At 30.5% G+C, this 14,632-nt stretch overlaps 2 protein-coding genes across 2 annotated transcripts in view; both read right to left on the reverse strand.

Annotated features, from left to right (window-relative positions):
* Oseg5 (intraflagellar transport protein Oseg5) overlaps nt 1-1,940 on the reverse strand; it is a 14,970-nt gene extending 13,030 nt beyond the window's left edge. Inside the window, exons 1-3 of the mRNA XM_018513858.1 lie at nt 1,789-1,940; nt 1,415-1,587; nt 322-432 (exon numbers count right to left, since the gene is read on the reverse strand). Coding sequence (XP_018369360.1) covers nt 322-432; nt 1,415-1,587; nt 1,789-1,883 — 379 coding nt within the window. The 5' untranslated portion in view covers nt 1,884-1,940. The remainder of the gene's footprint in view (nt 1-321; nt 433-1,414; nt 1,588-1,788) is intronic.
* A 1,511-nt stretch (nt 1,941-3,451) lies between these two features.
* Nucleotides 3,452-14,443, reverse strand: Sec23 (transport protein Sec23). The gene is made up of 11 exons (XM_018514015.1): nt 14,282-14,443; nt 13,825-14,107; nt 11,953-12,039; nt 10,247-10,493; nt 9,916-10,165; nt 9,048-9,695; nt 7,866-8,019; nt 7,593-7,744; nt 6,175-6,349; nt 4,879-5,100; nt 3,452-3,580 (listed from the first exon to the last, which is right to left on the reverse strand). Exons 2-11 carry the CDS (start codon nt 14,101-14,103, stop codon nt 3,491-3,493), a joined length of 2,304 nt encoding a protein of 767 aa, XP_018369517.1. The 5' UTR covers nt 14,104-14,107; nt 14,282-14,443; the 3' UTR covers nt 3,452-3,490.
* Nucleotides 14,444-14,632: the final 189 nt, after the last annotated feature.

Here is a 14,632-nt window from a genome sequence, read left to right on the forward strand (position 1 = left end):
AAAGGTGGAGGGTCTATCTCTATTTCGTTTTTTGTATTTTTATTTATTTTTTTTAATTTTTTCTTATTTTTCAAATAAATTTTTTTACATTTTTTTTTTAACTACAATACAATATTTCTCACGCCTTAACTATAAACTGATCAGTACTGCACGACTCTCCTCTACATTTTGGTTAATCGAAAATCATTTATATTTCATTATTCATAAAAACCAAATTAAAAATATTTTGCTGAATATTTCTTTAAATCACCAATTAATTTTACTAACTATTAACTCATAAGATGTTCAACTTTAGTTTTAAACAACAGGTTAATGATGTACCTGTCAATAATGCAGAACCATCAGTACTCCATCTTCCTATTGTAGTAGCACCTTTATGAGCATCAATACTTTTTTCGATGCGACCATTTTTATTAATCAAATGATATTTTCCTATAAAATATTATTATAAAAATGTTGCTTTTTAAATATTTACAAGAAATTTATAAAAATATTTACACTTTTTTTTTTAATTAATAGAGGGAAAAAGCAGCTTTATTTATATGAATTATTTATTGAGACAATTCATATGTAAGTAATGTTATTTTTTTGTAATAATTTAAAACTTATTCTTTATACAAAACCAAACATATAATTCAATATATAATATAATCATTTGCTTTTTTGATTAGTTTTTCTTTTTTTTTCAAATTTATACTTTTTGCATAAATAGAAACTAATTCTCTTCTTGAAGTAAATTCTTAACGCAACTGTATCATGACATTAAGAACATAAAGAAAACTAGCAATATGACTATGTTAATGCATATCGTAATATGTCCAATAAATGTATTTAATATTCGAAGAAATAAATAAATAATAAAAATATACACTCTTAACCCTGTATCGCGTAGTACCTCTAAAAATTCAAGGTACTAATTTAAAATAAAAATAATATTTCGAGTTACACACTAATAGATAATATAAAAATATATACAGCAATGTATTTTTTATAAGATCCATGAACTAGATATGTCACAACTATATGAGATCTGTCCCAAAAGTATCCGATCTCTACATACATCCTTGTCTTTGGGCATCCTCTCTCTATTATGGAAAACAGGCTGCATACTATTGCTAACTGAATAGCTGTTGAATCCTGCCGTTTAGTAAGGTACTCCTCAATGTCTCTCTCCCCCTTCCCCTAAATACTGAATGCTTCCACGAGAGAGAGAGAGAGAGAGAGAGAGAGAGAGAGGAGGGGGGGAGGGATTTCTGCACTGTATTTTCAATGTTAAATTTACATTTTGCGATGTTGATGCATACATTCGCAATGTTGCAATTCAATGTTTCTAAGATGTTGATTTAACATTAGTGTGCTGTTGTATAGGTAATTATACCTTTATTACGTATGAAAATATTTTTGAATGACATACCATCGGCTGTAGTAATTAATAATACATCTAAAGATTTTTTAACAGAAGCAGTATGATTAGAACGTGGATGCCATTGCATATCGGTAGGATAAAAATCACTAGAAAATTCTGTTACAATGGTGGAATGTGCAATTCCACCTTCTAAATGCCAGCATATTAATAAATGATCTTCTCTAGAAAATAAATATAATATATGAATTGATCTTATACTCATGTGAGTATATAAAACTTTACGAAAAAATAAAAGCCAAAGAATTTATTTTATATGATCAATATATAGAATAATTATCAACTTTTTTAATAGCAGTAAAGAGAAGCAATTGATTTCGTCAATTTAACATACACGTTAACTTAAGTTGATAGTTTCTACTTACCCACAAGAATAAATTTCTTCTGTTGAACTCCATGCAACACAAGTGATTAATCTTTTATGTCCATTATCTTCTTGTACAGATATTTTGAATCTCATATTAAATTTTTTGTTGACACTTTTACTAGATTATTTGTATACCTTTACGATATTTAATAGAAGCAAAAAAGTGGAATACTTAACGTATTTTTGTAAAATACGTAATAAAGCACACACAACAATACAAATTTAAATTAATTTAACTTTAAAATCCAAGTAAATGTAAAAACAAATAATATTAATAAGTAATTTGTAACGCTATTTTGTAACTGAGTAAACGTAATTGAGTAACGTTTGTTGGAACAGAAATCATGTGTTATATAAATGGGTATAGATAGATTTTGTTTTCGCTTTAATTTCCATGGTAACCACGAAAGTAATGGCCAATGGGTGCGTTCATCAGAACGCTTAACTGTTGCGCAACGGTTTAAGGTGCGGTCACATGGACTGCGCTCAGTAGAAAAAGCAGCTTTGCAACTATTGCAAAATTGTTTAATACGATTAGTTGTTTCTTTTGCTTTTGGTTCCTTATAGATCTAAACGTATAAACCAATCATATTGAAGAATTTTACAACAGTTCCAAAGCTACTATCGTCATCCTCACTCGAGTTTTGTTTAATAGCGTATTCGATTTACTGACTCGACCCGACTCCGAGTCAATAGTCTGTTCTGTTTAGCTATTTTAATAGCGTATTCGATTTTACTGACTCGACCCGACTCCGAGTCAATAGTCTGTTCTGTTTAGCTGCAAAAGAAGAGCTAAATTGTGTAAGAAATGCAGCTGAAAAGAACAGACTGTTGACTCAGAGTCGGGTCGAGTCAGTAAATCGAATACGCTATAATAGACCGTTCGCGGAGACATAAAACGCTTGAACTCTCAGGAATGATATTAGCCGTAACTCATACAAGGTACTATAGTCCTATAGTGCCTTGTATGAGTTACGGCTAATATCATTCCCTGTATAGGGCTTTGAAACATTACCTCACATTCACTATTTCTTAAATTATTATTATTATTATTATTATTATTATTATTATTATTATGAGGTTAGAAACTCAAAAGTAACACTTCAAAATAGAACACGTATGTCAATTAAGTTTGCATATTGAAAAAAAATTAAAAGTCTTAAAGTCCTATAGCCCTATAAAGCCTTACCCTATCTAATATCATCCCTGAGTTCGGCGTTTTGTGTCTCCATGCACGGTCTACATGAAACAAAAGGAGTACGGATGACGAGATAGGCAAAATCGGTCGAAATGTGCAACTCGATTGTAGGCTGCAGACCTGTGATAATATTAATCACAATAACCAGTATATGTAAATACGAAAAACATCTTCAAGTAATAATAAACAATATTAAGTGAAAATTGACCGATGAAATTAAACACACATTAATGGAAAATGTCATATTTGGTCAAGGTGGTACTTCATGCCTAAAAATATTTCTTATGAATTTACATTTTTTTATTTATTGAAATATTATTATAGTTTACAGTTAGATTTACATATCCGATTTTTATTCACTTTACTTTTCTATATAACTTTATAACATTATTCTTGTTTTTTTTAAATATAAATTGTCTGCATAATAAATGAATACTTACTACTATAATATGTATCTCTTATATTTTATATATTTCTTATAATATTAATATATATGTATTAGTTATGCTGTAGACGATACAGCTAATTTCTTCAAATGTTCCATAAATACTTGTAAGCTAACATCGTCTGTCAGAACAGGAGCACCACTTTCCTAAATGAAACGAACAACATAATTTAATTTTTGGTAAATTATGAAAACAATGTTGAAACTCTGCGCGCGCGCGCGCGTGTGTGTGCGTGTGTAACGTGATACAATTTTTTTATCATCATCTATTTGGTACCATTAAAGATAATATTACGTGGATGATAAAAAAAAATTGAAATTTCCTTAAATACATTTAAATATGTTAAAATGTATTTGACATTCACACATCACAGAAGATTATAACTGTATTTATATAGGCAACCAATGAAGAATCGACAATTTAATTTATCTATGTCTAAAAATTAACTTTTATGCATGAAAATCTCAGTCCTCTGTAGAGTATTGCGCAAGTACGAAATTTGTACTAAATCCATGTTTATGACAAAAATTTTGAATTATTTAATTTTTTGAATTATTTAATTTTTTCACTTTATATATATGTATTCTATATTTGTCACTTATCATTCACATTTTTTCATTTTATTCGATTAAATTTTATTTACGAAAAGTTAACTGCTCTTAAACTTTGTCACCAATTTTAAGTTTCAATTCTCTACTTATAAGATCGTTTATAACAAAATGGCATTTACAGTATTATAAAAAATTGACTTTCACATTTTTAACAAATACGAAGTAAGATTAGTGCGTAAGATTTTTATTTTTCAGACCTTAATAATTTATCTAATTGCTTAAATAAAACGTGAAATCTTGAACGATGCAGAAAAGCCAGATATGTATGTTAAAAAAAAGAAAAGTCCTATAGGCCAATTTTTGTGAAAAATACGCTGTAAAAACCAATGCCGGTAGTGTAATATAACAGAACACAAATGTTCAACGCAGGGTACAGATTGCCGATATACTATCGAGCTAAAGTTTTACAGAAATTATTTTTTTGTGGATTGGAACATTCTAGTGAATGAACCGGAAAGAATTAAAAAATCCGATAAGCAAAGACCATCCTAAGGCATAATTTTTTAATATTAACATCTCTATAATCATATAAATATATATAGAAATACAAAACATTCGACGTACTTATGCATGTGCGCGCACCGTGCAACAATGCTGACATTTCGATATTTATATGAATAAAAAATTAATCGAGATTAAATCGAAAGATTAAAAGAATCTATCATAAAATTTTCAAATTATGTAAGGAACATTCTCTATAAATCTATGTTCAACTAAAACATGTTTATCATATCTGATTATGTACATATAAATAGTTATCCTTATTATGTTTTATCATTTCTGTATATTTTACTGTCAAAATATTAAGTATATATGTATATTTATCTACTTACCGCACCATAAGCATACATATTATTATGTGTTTGACTTGGGTTGACTTTGCTTAATAAAAATCTAGCTTGAGAACCACCTTGCTCCGTGTCAATATATCTCGGCGCAGGAAATCTAACAGCTAATGTATCAGCAGCATCATCAACAGGTGCTGCTAGTAACTGTCGAAAATTTTCGTATTCTGGTAAATCTTGATATTTCAACTGTCGCCACTGTGCAATAGTCTATAAAAATATAAATTTTAAAACATAATAAAAATTTGCTTTGTTAAGTTTTATATGCGTGTGCAAAAAAAATTTTATGGCATGAATTTTTTACAAAATATATAAACTTACAGGGTTGCGACAGAAAATAAATTTTGAAACTCCCTGACTTTTTAAGGTTTTTTCAGACGATAATGAAGAATTTTTCATGTTTATTATCTAATACGTAATCGTACAGTGAATTCGATTGGATGCATTAAGGACGCACTAGTGCACATTAAAGCCATCGTACACAAATTAGCATAAAAATATGTATTTAATATAAATGTAAAAACGAATTAATAAAATGTTCGATACATTTTATTGTGCTTTTAAGTAAAATCCGTAATTTGATTCGAAATACTTGCATTTTATACTTTTAAACAAATTAAATCAGCGTACAACGGCTTTAATATACTTGTCCAAAAATAGTTTATTAACCTACTATGTTCAAAAATAGTTCATCTACTGATATTATAATAAAAATAATTACCATATGAAGCAAATAAACATTGTTATGAATTTATTTTGACATATATATGGTGCATTCTTCTGTCATTCTATCTTCGTTGTTTATTAGATGTAAAACAAGGATAGAATGACACAAATAGCTCCCCGAACGCACTTGTAATATCTCGTTATTGAATTGATACTATTTACTTCGTGATATATTTCGATATTAGTTATGCATACGTAATGTACAAATAAATTCCATATATAGAAGAAAAATTTCTTAATATAAATATTACTGTATGATAATCTCGAAGTTGTGCTGATAGGGCCCTCGTGGAGCATTTTTACCACTTGTCATATTATTATGTCTGAAGCGCACGAAATGTCAACTCCGTGACTAGTAAACTTTAATTGTTAATAATTTAAAAACCGTTATAGCTTCGATATTTTCGTATTAGGATTTTCATCTTAGAGAATGTTTCAAAAGAATCCGCTCTTAAAAAGACTTGCGATGATTGTGGGATACTCTATATTTTCTCGCTTTTGACATCTGAGATACTATTAGTGAACAAGGGTCTTAATTTACTAATTTATTCTATTTACCTCTCCATGAAATATAAGTATTTGAAAAAATGTATCCATCAACAGAATTCTATCAGGTTGAATAGAAGATGTATCTAACAATACAGCCTCTGGAGGGCCATTAAATCCATAACTATACAAAACTGGTTGGATCATAACTAAAGAATCGGCTACATTTTCACGCATAAGCATATGTCTGAAAAATATCAAAAAATATATGTAAATACATTCTGACAATCTAATGATTAAACTCTTGGATAGAGGAGAAATGGACTAAAACGAGTAAAAAAAGTCCTCTATCATTTTGTAATTTTTGCAAAGTTAACGTACTCACTTATTCAGCGATCTTTAGAAATTAATATCTCGTCAATCATTGTGAAAATTGCAAAACGATAGAGGACTTTCCTACTCAGTTTAGTCCATTCTGCCTCTATACAAGAGTTTGATTATTAGCCATGTATCATCATAAATGTACATAAACGTATGCGTTCTTACAACTTGATTATCTTAGAAAGTATTGGTTTATTAGAAAAATGTTTCACAGACGAAAGTTGTAGAGTTTAAAAACATCTATTTACTGATCTTGTCAGTTTGACCTTGGATGGCATGGCCAAGGTTAGGTCAAGATTACATTAATTTTTTTTAAAATAAAAACCCCCACATTTTTCATTGTATATTCTTATAGCTCATCTCGAGAGCTTTTCGAAACATTCTATAACGAAAACATTTTTCATTACGTACTTTTTTAGTTATAAGACTTGAAATTTATAGTACCGTCAGCATTAGCATTATCCAAAGTGTTCGATTAATGGTTAAAATCTTTTAAATGTTGTTCACGATCATGATCTTGATATCATACATTAAGATCAAGGCCTTTAGAGGTTTTTTCTTATTTTCATTTTTAGTGTAAGAATGAAAAGGAGAGAAATACAACCTTATACATATACGCGTATGCATGTAAGTATACGTATACGTAGACATGTGTGGGTCAATGCAGAAATCAAAGATTTGAACCGAAATTACATTTTGGAATGAAATTTCGGATCAGTTATAGTTATGGTGCGAGGCTACCTTACTTTCAGTTCCAGTTCTTTTAGCAATAACAATGACCGTTACAAGTATATAATTACCGTAAACCAAAAGGAACAAAAAGGATTTATTCAAAAGATACTCCAATTATTTATTTTTACTACAATAATTAATATTCATATATTATAAATATAAACTATAACTTTAAGTAAAAAATAAAAATCCAAATAGTAACCATTACATTAAAAAAAAACTGGAATCAAAAGTTGGATTTAGTCTCAGATTACTCAGGTCAAAATTTTTTGTCCGAGTCTTTGATAGAAATCTAAACTTATCAATAAATTTTAAGTATCATATGCATAAAAAATAAGAAACCATATACATTTCATAAAAATAAAAAATATTCTTACCTATAAAAGCTGGTTTCGTCTGGTGAATTATTGAATACTTGTAAAAATTGGGATCTCCGCAAATGATACATAAATTGTGGATACATAGAAAAATTTTGTGCTAATCTAAAGCTATTTGGATCATCTTTTGCATATTCTCCAAACTTCTGACACTGCAAAAATAAATGTTTTATTTCTTAAAAAATATAAAGAATATATAATTACAAAATTATATGCCATTTAAGAACATTATACTTGTAATTTTTCGCAATTTTATAAACAGAAACTACTAACAAGTCTAATCAGCATTCGATCGACCCATCTTAAAACATCTGGACCATCATCACTTTCTGCTCTGAATACGGCTAAACGCGACATGAGAACAGCTGCTGCTTCTTGATCAAATCCAGCACTTATATGATGCAATGATGATGATGCATCTGCCCAACTGTAATTCAAAATATATTCTAGAAATACTAAAAATCTATAAATAATCATGTAATATACATGGTGTGATAATTAAGTTCTTGGACTGAGGCCATAAAAGCAGAAAAAAGAATCGAAAGTGTTAATACCATCGTCTAATACATATATAGTCCCTTCTAGCTTTCAACCAACGTTTACATCGCTTTTACGACTGAATATACGAGAAAATACTTCTTTCCGAATCGCTTTTAGTTCTCTCATCATAATGTACTGGATCGATGACACATCCATTTCCTTAAACTCAATCCAACGCGATGAACTCGAGCGATCAATGTTCTTGATTACTCAAGTTTATTGCATTAAGATTGAGCTTAAGAAAAAAAGATCCTGGTTTCTTCTGCAAGACGTTTTAGCGCATTTTTTGATCGTTATCTCAGAGAAATGAGAGATCTCCATGTTAGCCCTTTTGTCCTACTCATCTGATGTAGCAACTAACTTTTTTTTACTTCCTAAATTAAGGCTCCTGATTAGTCGCTGCGGCCATATTGAATCGTGACATTACGAACGAGAAATGGCACATTGATTTTTCTTGCAAAAAAAGACTCGTGAAATGGAAATAAGCTACGCGTGCGTATTACATAAAAGCTAATAAATGAACTTTACCTTTTTTGATTATTTACTGATTGTCAGGGGAGATAAGGATAGTTTCAGCACATTTTTACGAGTATTTTAAAGCGATCTCATTATTTCGTTTCGTCCAAATTTTCTTTATTTACAAATGGCATGCAAGAAAAATCAACGTGTTACTTCTCGCTTATGATGTCGCGATTCAATATGGCTGAGATGACTACTTAAGAACATTAACAATTACAATGAAAGGAACAAGGATTTAAAGATGTATCATCGATCTAACAGATTGTGACAAGAAAATTGAAAACGATTTGGGAAGAAGAGTTTTTTTAGGCATTTTTCGGGCATGTTTTTACATTGCTTTAGTCTGGGAACTAATTGTCACTACGTGTATATTGAAAAATAGAAAAAAATACTTACTTCCTTGCAACAGTAGTAACTCTAATTCTTCTTTGCCCACTGCTATGTTGATACTGAGTAATAAATTGCATACATCCTCTTCCACCTTGCGGAATCGGAGCTGTATGTTGATTTACAACTTCAAAGAATAATGCTGTTGTTGTAGATGGTGTTAACGAACAAAATTTCCATTGACAAGTACCACCTAAACCAACTTCTTGCTCTCCAACACTAGATCCTTTCACTCCTAATGATACACAAGGTCCAATTGCTCCAGAAACTTTAATTTCCCGAGATGTTTTTACTTCTAAAGTGGCATTGAATGCCATTTTCAGGTATTTACCATCTTTAGCAAATACTCGTTGAAAAGTTTGTTTAAATAAAGAAGAATTAAATGAATCTCCCATTACCATGTGACCACCAGTAGAATTACAACATTGACGCATTTCTAACAAACCAGTTTGATCAAGGGCACAAGAATAAAGATCTATTATATGGCCATTAGTTGCAGCGCGTGATGCAAGTGCATCGTAATGCTTAGTTGCCTTTTTCATATGCTTAGCGTTATCTTTTTGTATATCATGGTGTGATCTAATCGGTTGTCGCAAATCATCAGTTACTACTTGGCCAGGTCCTTGAGAACATGGTCCGCCAACAAATAACATAATCCTGAAACAGATTATATTTGATAGAATTAACTGTATATAATATTAATGATATAAATATAGCCAATATATAGGGTGAATCAGAGTCATTGAACCAGCTTTTTACCCTATGAGAAAATTATCGACTTTATACCTAATTGGATTATAACGTGTGCAGTCGATAATTTTAAAAAGCTGGTTCAATGACTCTGATTCACCCTGTATTTATTATAATGTATAAATACCTAGCACCAGTATTTGCATAACTGGCTTCTAAAAGACCTGTGGCAACTGCCAATGCCACGCCTGTAGATCGTAATGAACGTTTTCCTGGTCCAACAGGCCAAGGATCACGTTGTAACTCTCCCAAAAGATCTGTTAAACTCATGTCGCATTTGTGTACCGGTTGTAAAAAACGATTAGCAGGTGGTAATGGTTGTACACCAGATCCTCTTGGCTGATTTGGATTTTGTCCTGGAATTGGTCTACCAATACCTATCAAAATACAAAATAAATTATATATAATTAAAATACGACAACTCTCTTAGAACAAATAATTTAAAGCTTAGCTATTACCTAACATATCTTGAACTTGTTTTGGTTGAAGATCCTTTGTGCCACGAAATACATAACTTTTACTGCAACCGTCACATCCCAATTCGTGAACTTGAACCATTTTACCAAATGTAATAAGACCAATGAGGGCATTAGATGGAAGTAAAGATAATGACATTTGTAATGAATCTTTAAGTGCTCCTAATTCTTCATCATCCAGGCAAGTATCCACAACAAGTAGAAATATAGGTGGTAAACATTGGGCACGCTAAACATAATATTATATGTATGTACAAGATATGGCAAAATTTAATTTAAAACGTAATTCCAGTTTGACAAACATAGATACTAAATTATGTACATAAAAATTGAAGTCAAATCAATCATGGTAGTGTCGCTGCGCGTGTCTTAGCGTCGAGACATTACCAGTGTCTCCAGATACTCTCAGTAGGAGACAAAACTACAAACCATACAACCATAAATACATATGTTCAATATCCAATATATTTTTCATAGCATCTACATTTTCCTTCTAGTTTTGGAAATCTGTTATAAAAGATTATCTTTTAGCTGTCATGATGTTAATAATTCAGTTTTACACTACAAAATTGATTATAGTTTTATGTACATAATTATAAAATTATATTATTTCATATATATATATATATAATCAATTCTATAATAATTAATTTCCTTACAAATAGAGGATGTCCGGCCGTATAAGCGGCCATCTCTTTTTATCTAGTAAACTAAAGCCGGCGACACACGATACTTTTTTTCCTGCTGAATTACTAGTCAGATTTACATTTTGCTACTGTATTGGCTGGAGTGCTGTCACTTTCAGCTAGAAATCCAGTAAGGAAAAAAGCATCTCTCCTGTGTGACCAGTTTAACAGAGATAGACCTAATAAATATAATATTAAATTAAATGGTTTTAATTAAACTCTATTATAAGCACAGTGATTACTTTAAAAATTTATTCTTATTAGAGATCGGAGAGATATGCATAATTTTTGTATATTTTTTGCATATTTTTGCATATTTTTTAGTGATTACTGTGCTTACAATAGCGTTAGAACCGTTTAATTCAATACTATATTTATCAGGTCTAATATCTCCGATAGTTTATGAGACAAAAAGGACTAACACTTACGGAGAAATCCTATATAATACTCCTTTTAAATTATTTCGAATTATTAAATGAAATCATCATCTCAGTCCTATTGCTTGTGGCCGAGCGTGATGACTTCTCTCATATACCTGTGGCGCATGCTAATTGTACACAGTCATATGGGACCTACTGTTTAATGTCGATTCCGAACGACGATTTTTGTTAGAGAAGTTCTCTTGGCAAAGATACTCTCGGTGGTTTGCCATTGCCTGCCGAGAGGAGCTACGAGCGTTCGAAAAATTTTTCGATTCTGCCCGGGATCTCTGGCATAGCAGTCTCGTGCGCTGCCGTTACACCACGCTCGCACTCAAACGAAATTAAAAATAAAATATGTATTGACAAAAATATATATATAATTTAGGAAAGTAACACACACACACCCACACACACACACACACACACACACACACACACATACACATACTATGAACCAAATAATAATTAAATTAATTTTTACAGCAAAAGTAAATAAATATTCTTCGTTATATCTTTTATTTCTTACAAATAAAACTAACAAAAACTTTTGTCTCTATCTTATTTATAATTTATTACCTACCATTATTGTATACTCAATTGTTGAAAACATTGGGATGAGTTCTGCAGGCTGGTGTTGTTCTGAAATTGCAGCATACTGTGGTGGAAACTAAAAAATACAAAGATATATAAGTATATAATGGTGGTTCAACAATGAGTTGGTAATCGGTAATCAGAAGTCTTAACCAGTATCTTATGCCTATTCAACAAGAGTCGTAAGCCGTAAGAAATTTGCTAATCACAGTTGAATATGAAATAATCGACTATTACTGGTTACATTATTATGTAGAACAGGTTTTAACCTTAGTCATATGTACAAGTTGACTATTGGCCAACATCACTGATTAAGACTTAGGGCCACTTAGGAATTTTATCGACTCATTATGGAACCTACGTGATTAGCAAATCTTAGACTAGTTATATGGAAAACTAGGTCTCAATGAGGTAAATTAATTTTCACATATAATACAGTTTATAATGTAGTAAACAAAAGATATCATAGACACAACGTTTAATAATATAGAGTTCTTGAGCTATAATGTATCAATAGTGTAAAACATGTGCCCACAGAGTATCTTTGATACACCATAGCTCAAGAACTATCTATCTATTGGCTGCATTCAGCAGAGAAAGCAGTTTTGCAACTGTTGTAAAATTCTCCAATATAATTAGTCTTTGCTTTCCTTATGGATCTAAATGTATAAACTATATTGAAGAATTTTACAACAGTTGCTTTCTCTGCTGAACGTAGCCATTATTTGAACCATATCCCAAGTAATACAACAAGTCACAATAACATCAAAATGACGTGAAAACGACATCATTTTGATGTCATTTTGACATTATCGTGACTTAGTTGTGTTACTTGGGTATGTATATAGAGTGTTCCGAAATTCGCGAATCAGAGTACCACAGTAAGAAAGTTTCCAAAGAATTAAATAAAAAAGTCATTTGTGAATTTTTAATTTAAGCAACAATTTGTGAAATAATAAGTACGGCTCATTACGGACTATGTTTAGACGGACGACATTTAAATGCTGAAGTATGCGCTTTCTAATACTACCGCATGTACGATTTATGGACAGAAGATCGTCTAAAGCAACATTTGGCCATATTTAACCCACATAAATCTCAAAAATTACTTGAAATAAAAATAACGTCTTCATAAATAACTTCTTTACTTAATTTTTTAATTAAGGAAAACTTCCTTCCTAAGATATTCTGATTCGTAAATTTTGGGACATGGTTATAACATTTTTTTGTTCATTATATTATAAACTACAACATATGTAAAAGTCAACTTGTCTCACCAGATTCAATTTGCCATATATAATTAGTGCAGAATTCTTTTACAAATTAAATTTTTGATATTACTAATACTATATTTTGTCAAGGAAAAAATTAAATATCTATCTCGTTAAACTAATAGATTTTAATAAAAATGTTCAATTATTATTACAACACTATAAGCTACTATTTTAATAGCAGAGTCTTTAACATGACAGTAGAAATTGAGCAGAATCCATATACGTAAATGTTTATTTTATTCTATTTCTGTATCACACAAATGTCAAACTTTTGAGGTATTTACAAGTATGATCCTACAGTATGATTTCTACAGATTCCTTGCTGTCATATTCTGTTGAGAAAATTTGTTATATTTCTGTCAATACTCTACTTTGTATATTACAAATTCTGACCAAATGTACAGCCTTTTTATTAACAAAATGTATAGCAGATACTGTAGAGAATCTCTTTATAGATTTGCTGTCTGAATATATTTTCTAATTAAGCAGTTAATACACATTATTAAACTTTACTTATTGATATGGTTTAATATATAGTTGAAAACAATATAGCCCACGTTAAAAGTAAAACAAGTTTCTTTTCTTACAGGATTTCTCTGAAAGCAAAAATTGCAGACCCATAGCTTTGCACGATAATCCACTTGACACAATGGATTCAAAATAGCTCTGCAAGTAGATCTTGTACATAAAACTGGATCATATTGAATTGCAGGAAGATTTGGTCGTTCTTTAATTGGTTGGTATAAAGTACCCAACGGAACAACCAGTCTGGTAGCATCAATACGTGATGAGGGCCACACATTCCATGTGAATCGCACTCCGTCGCGATCTTCGTTTTGTTGAATAAAATCTTCATATGTCGTCATAATACTGTAATATACAACAGTTTATCTTTTAGTACAAATTATTTATTTCATCTTTTAAGATTAATTTCTTTTTTTCTATATAATTGTCTACTTTCTAATATAGAAATATAAAATAATGAAGTTTGGGAAATAAATAGTGAAAAGTCAAGTTTAGTTACAGACTTATATAAATACTTACGATTATCTCTGCATACGAAAAATATAAATTAGTTACAACTAGTATATTCACTAATACAGCTCCCTTAAAATACTGCTAACAAGAGATTACATAGATTTTTATTAAAAAATAATATTTCTCTCTCGCACACTACAGCCACGTCACTTGGAACTCTTGGAAGATTAAACGCATGCGCACTACGTCTTCCGCGTGTACAAACCACAGATGTCTATACTACACCTAGATAGCTAAAGGGCTAAAGGTGCAGACACATGCATGGTATAAGGATAAGGGTATGCTCACGCGCATGCGACCAATCAAAATTGTCGAAGTGTGACGTCACACAACAAGCGGTAAATTTAAAACTGCTGT

Source organism: Trachymyrmex cornetzi, unplaced genomic scaffold, assembly GCF_001594075.2.
Source record: "Trachymyrmex cornetzi isolate Tcor2-1 unplaced genomic scaffold, Tcor1.1 scaffold482, whole genome shotgun sequence".
NCBI classification, from domain to species: Eukaryota; Metazoa; Arthropoda; class Insecta; order Hymenoptera; family Formicidae; genus Trachymyrmex; species Trachymyrmex cornetzi.

Bases quoted from the DNA above. Each gene is read 5' to 3' on its own strand.
- Sec23 (XM_018514015.1), bottom strand. From the start codon at position 14,103: ATGACGACATATGAAGATTTTATTCAACAAAACGAAGATCGCGACGGA. The intron at 5,101-6,174 runs GTAAATAGAATA...ATATTTTTATAG, and splicing joins TACTTATATTTCATGGAGAG to ACTATTGCACAGTGGCGACA. The intron at 3,581-4,878 runs GTAAGTAGATAA...CGTTTCATTTAG, and splicing joins ATATGTATGCTTATGGTGCG to GAAAGTGGTGCTCCTGTTCT.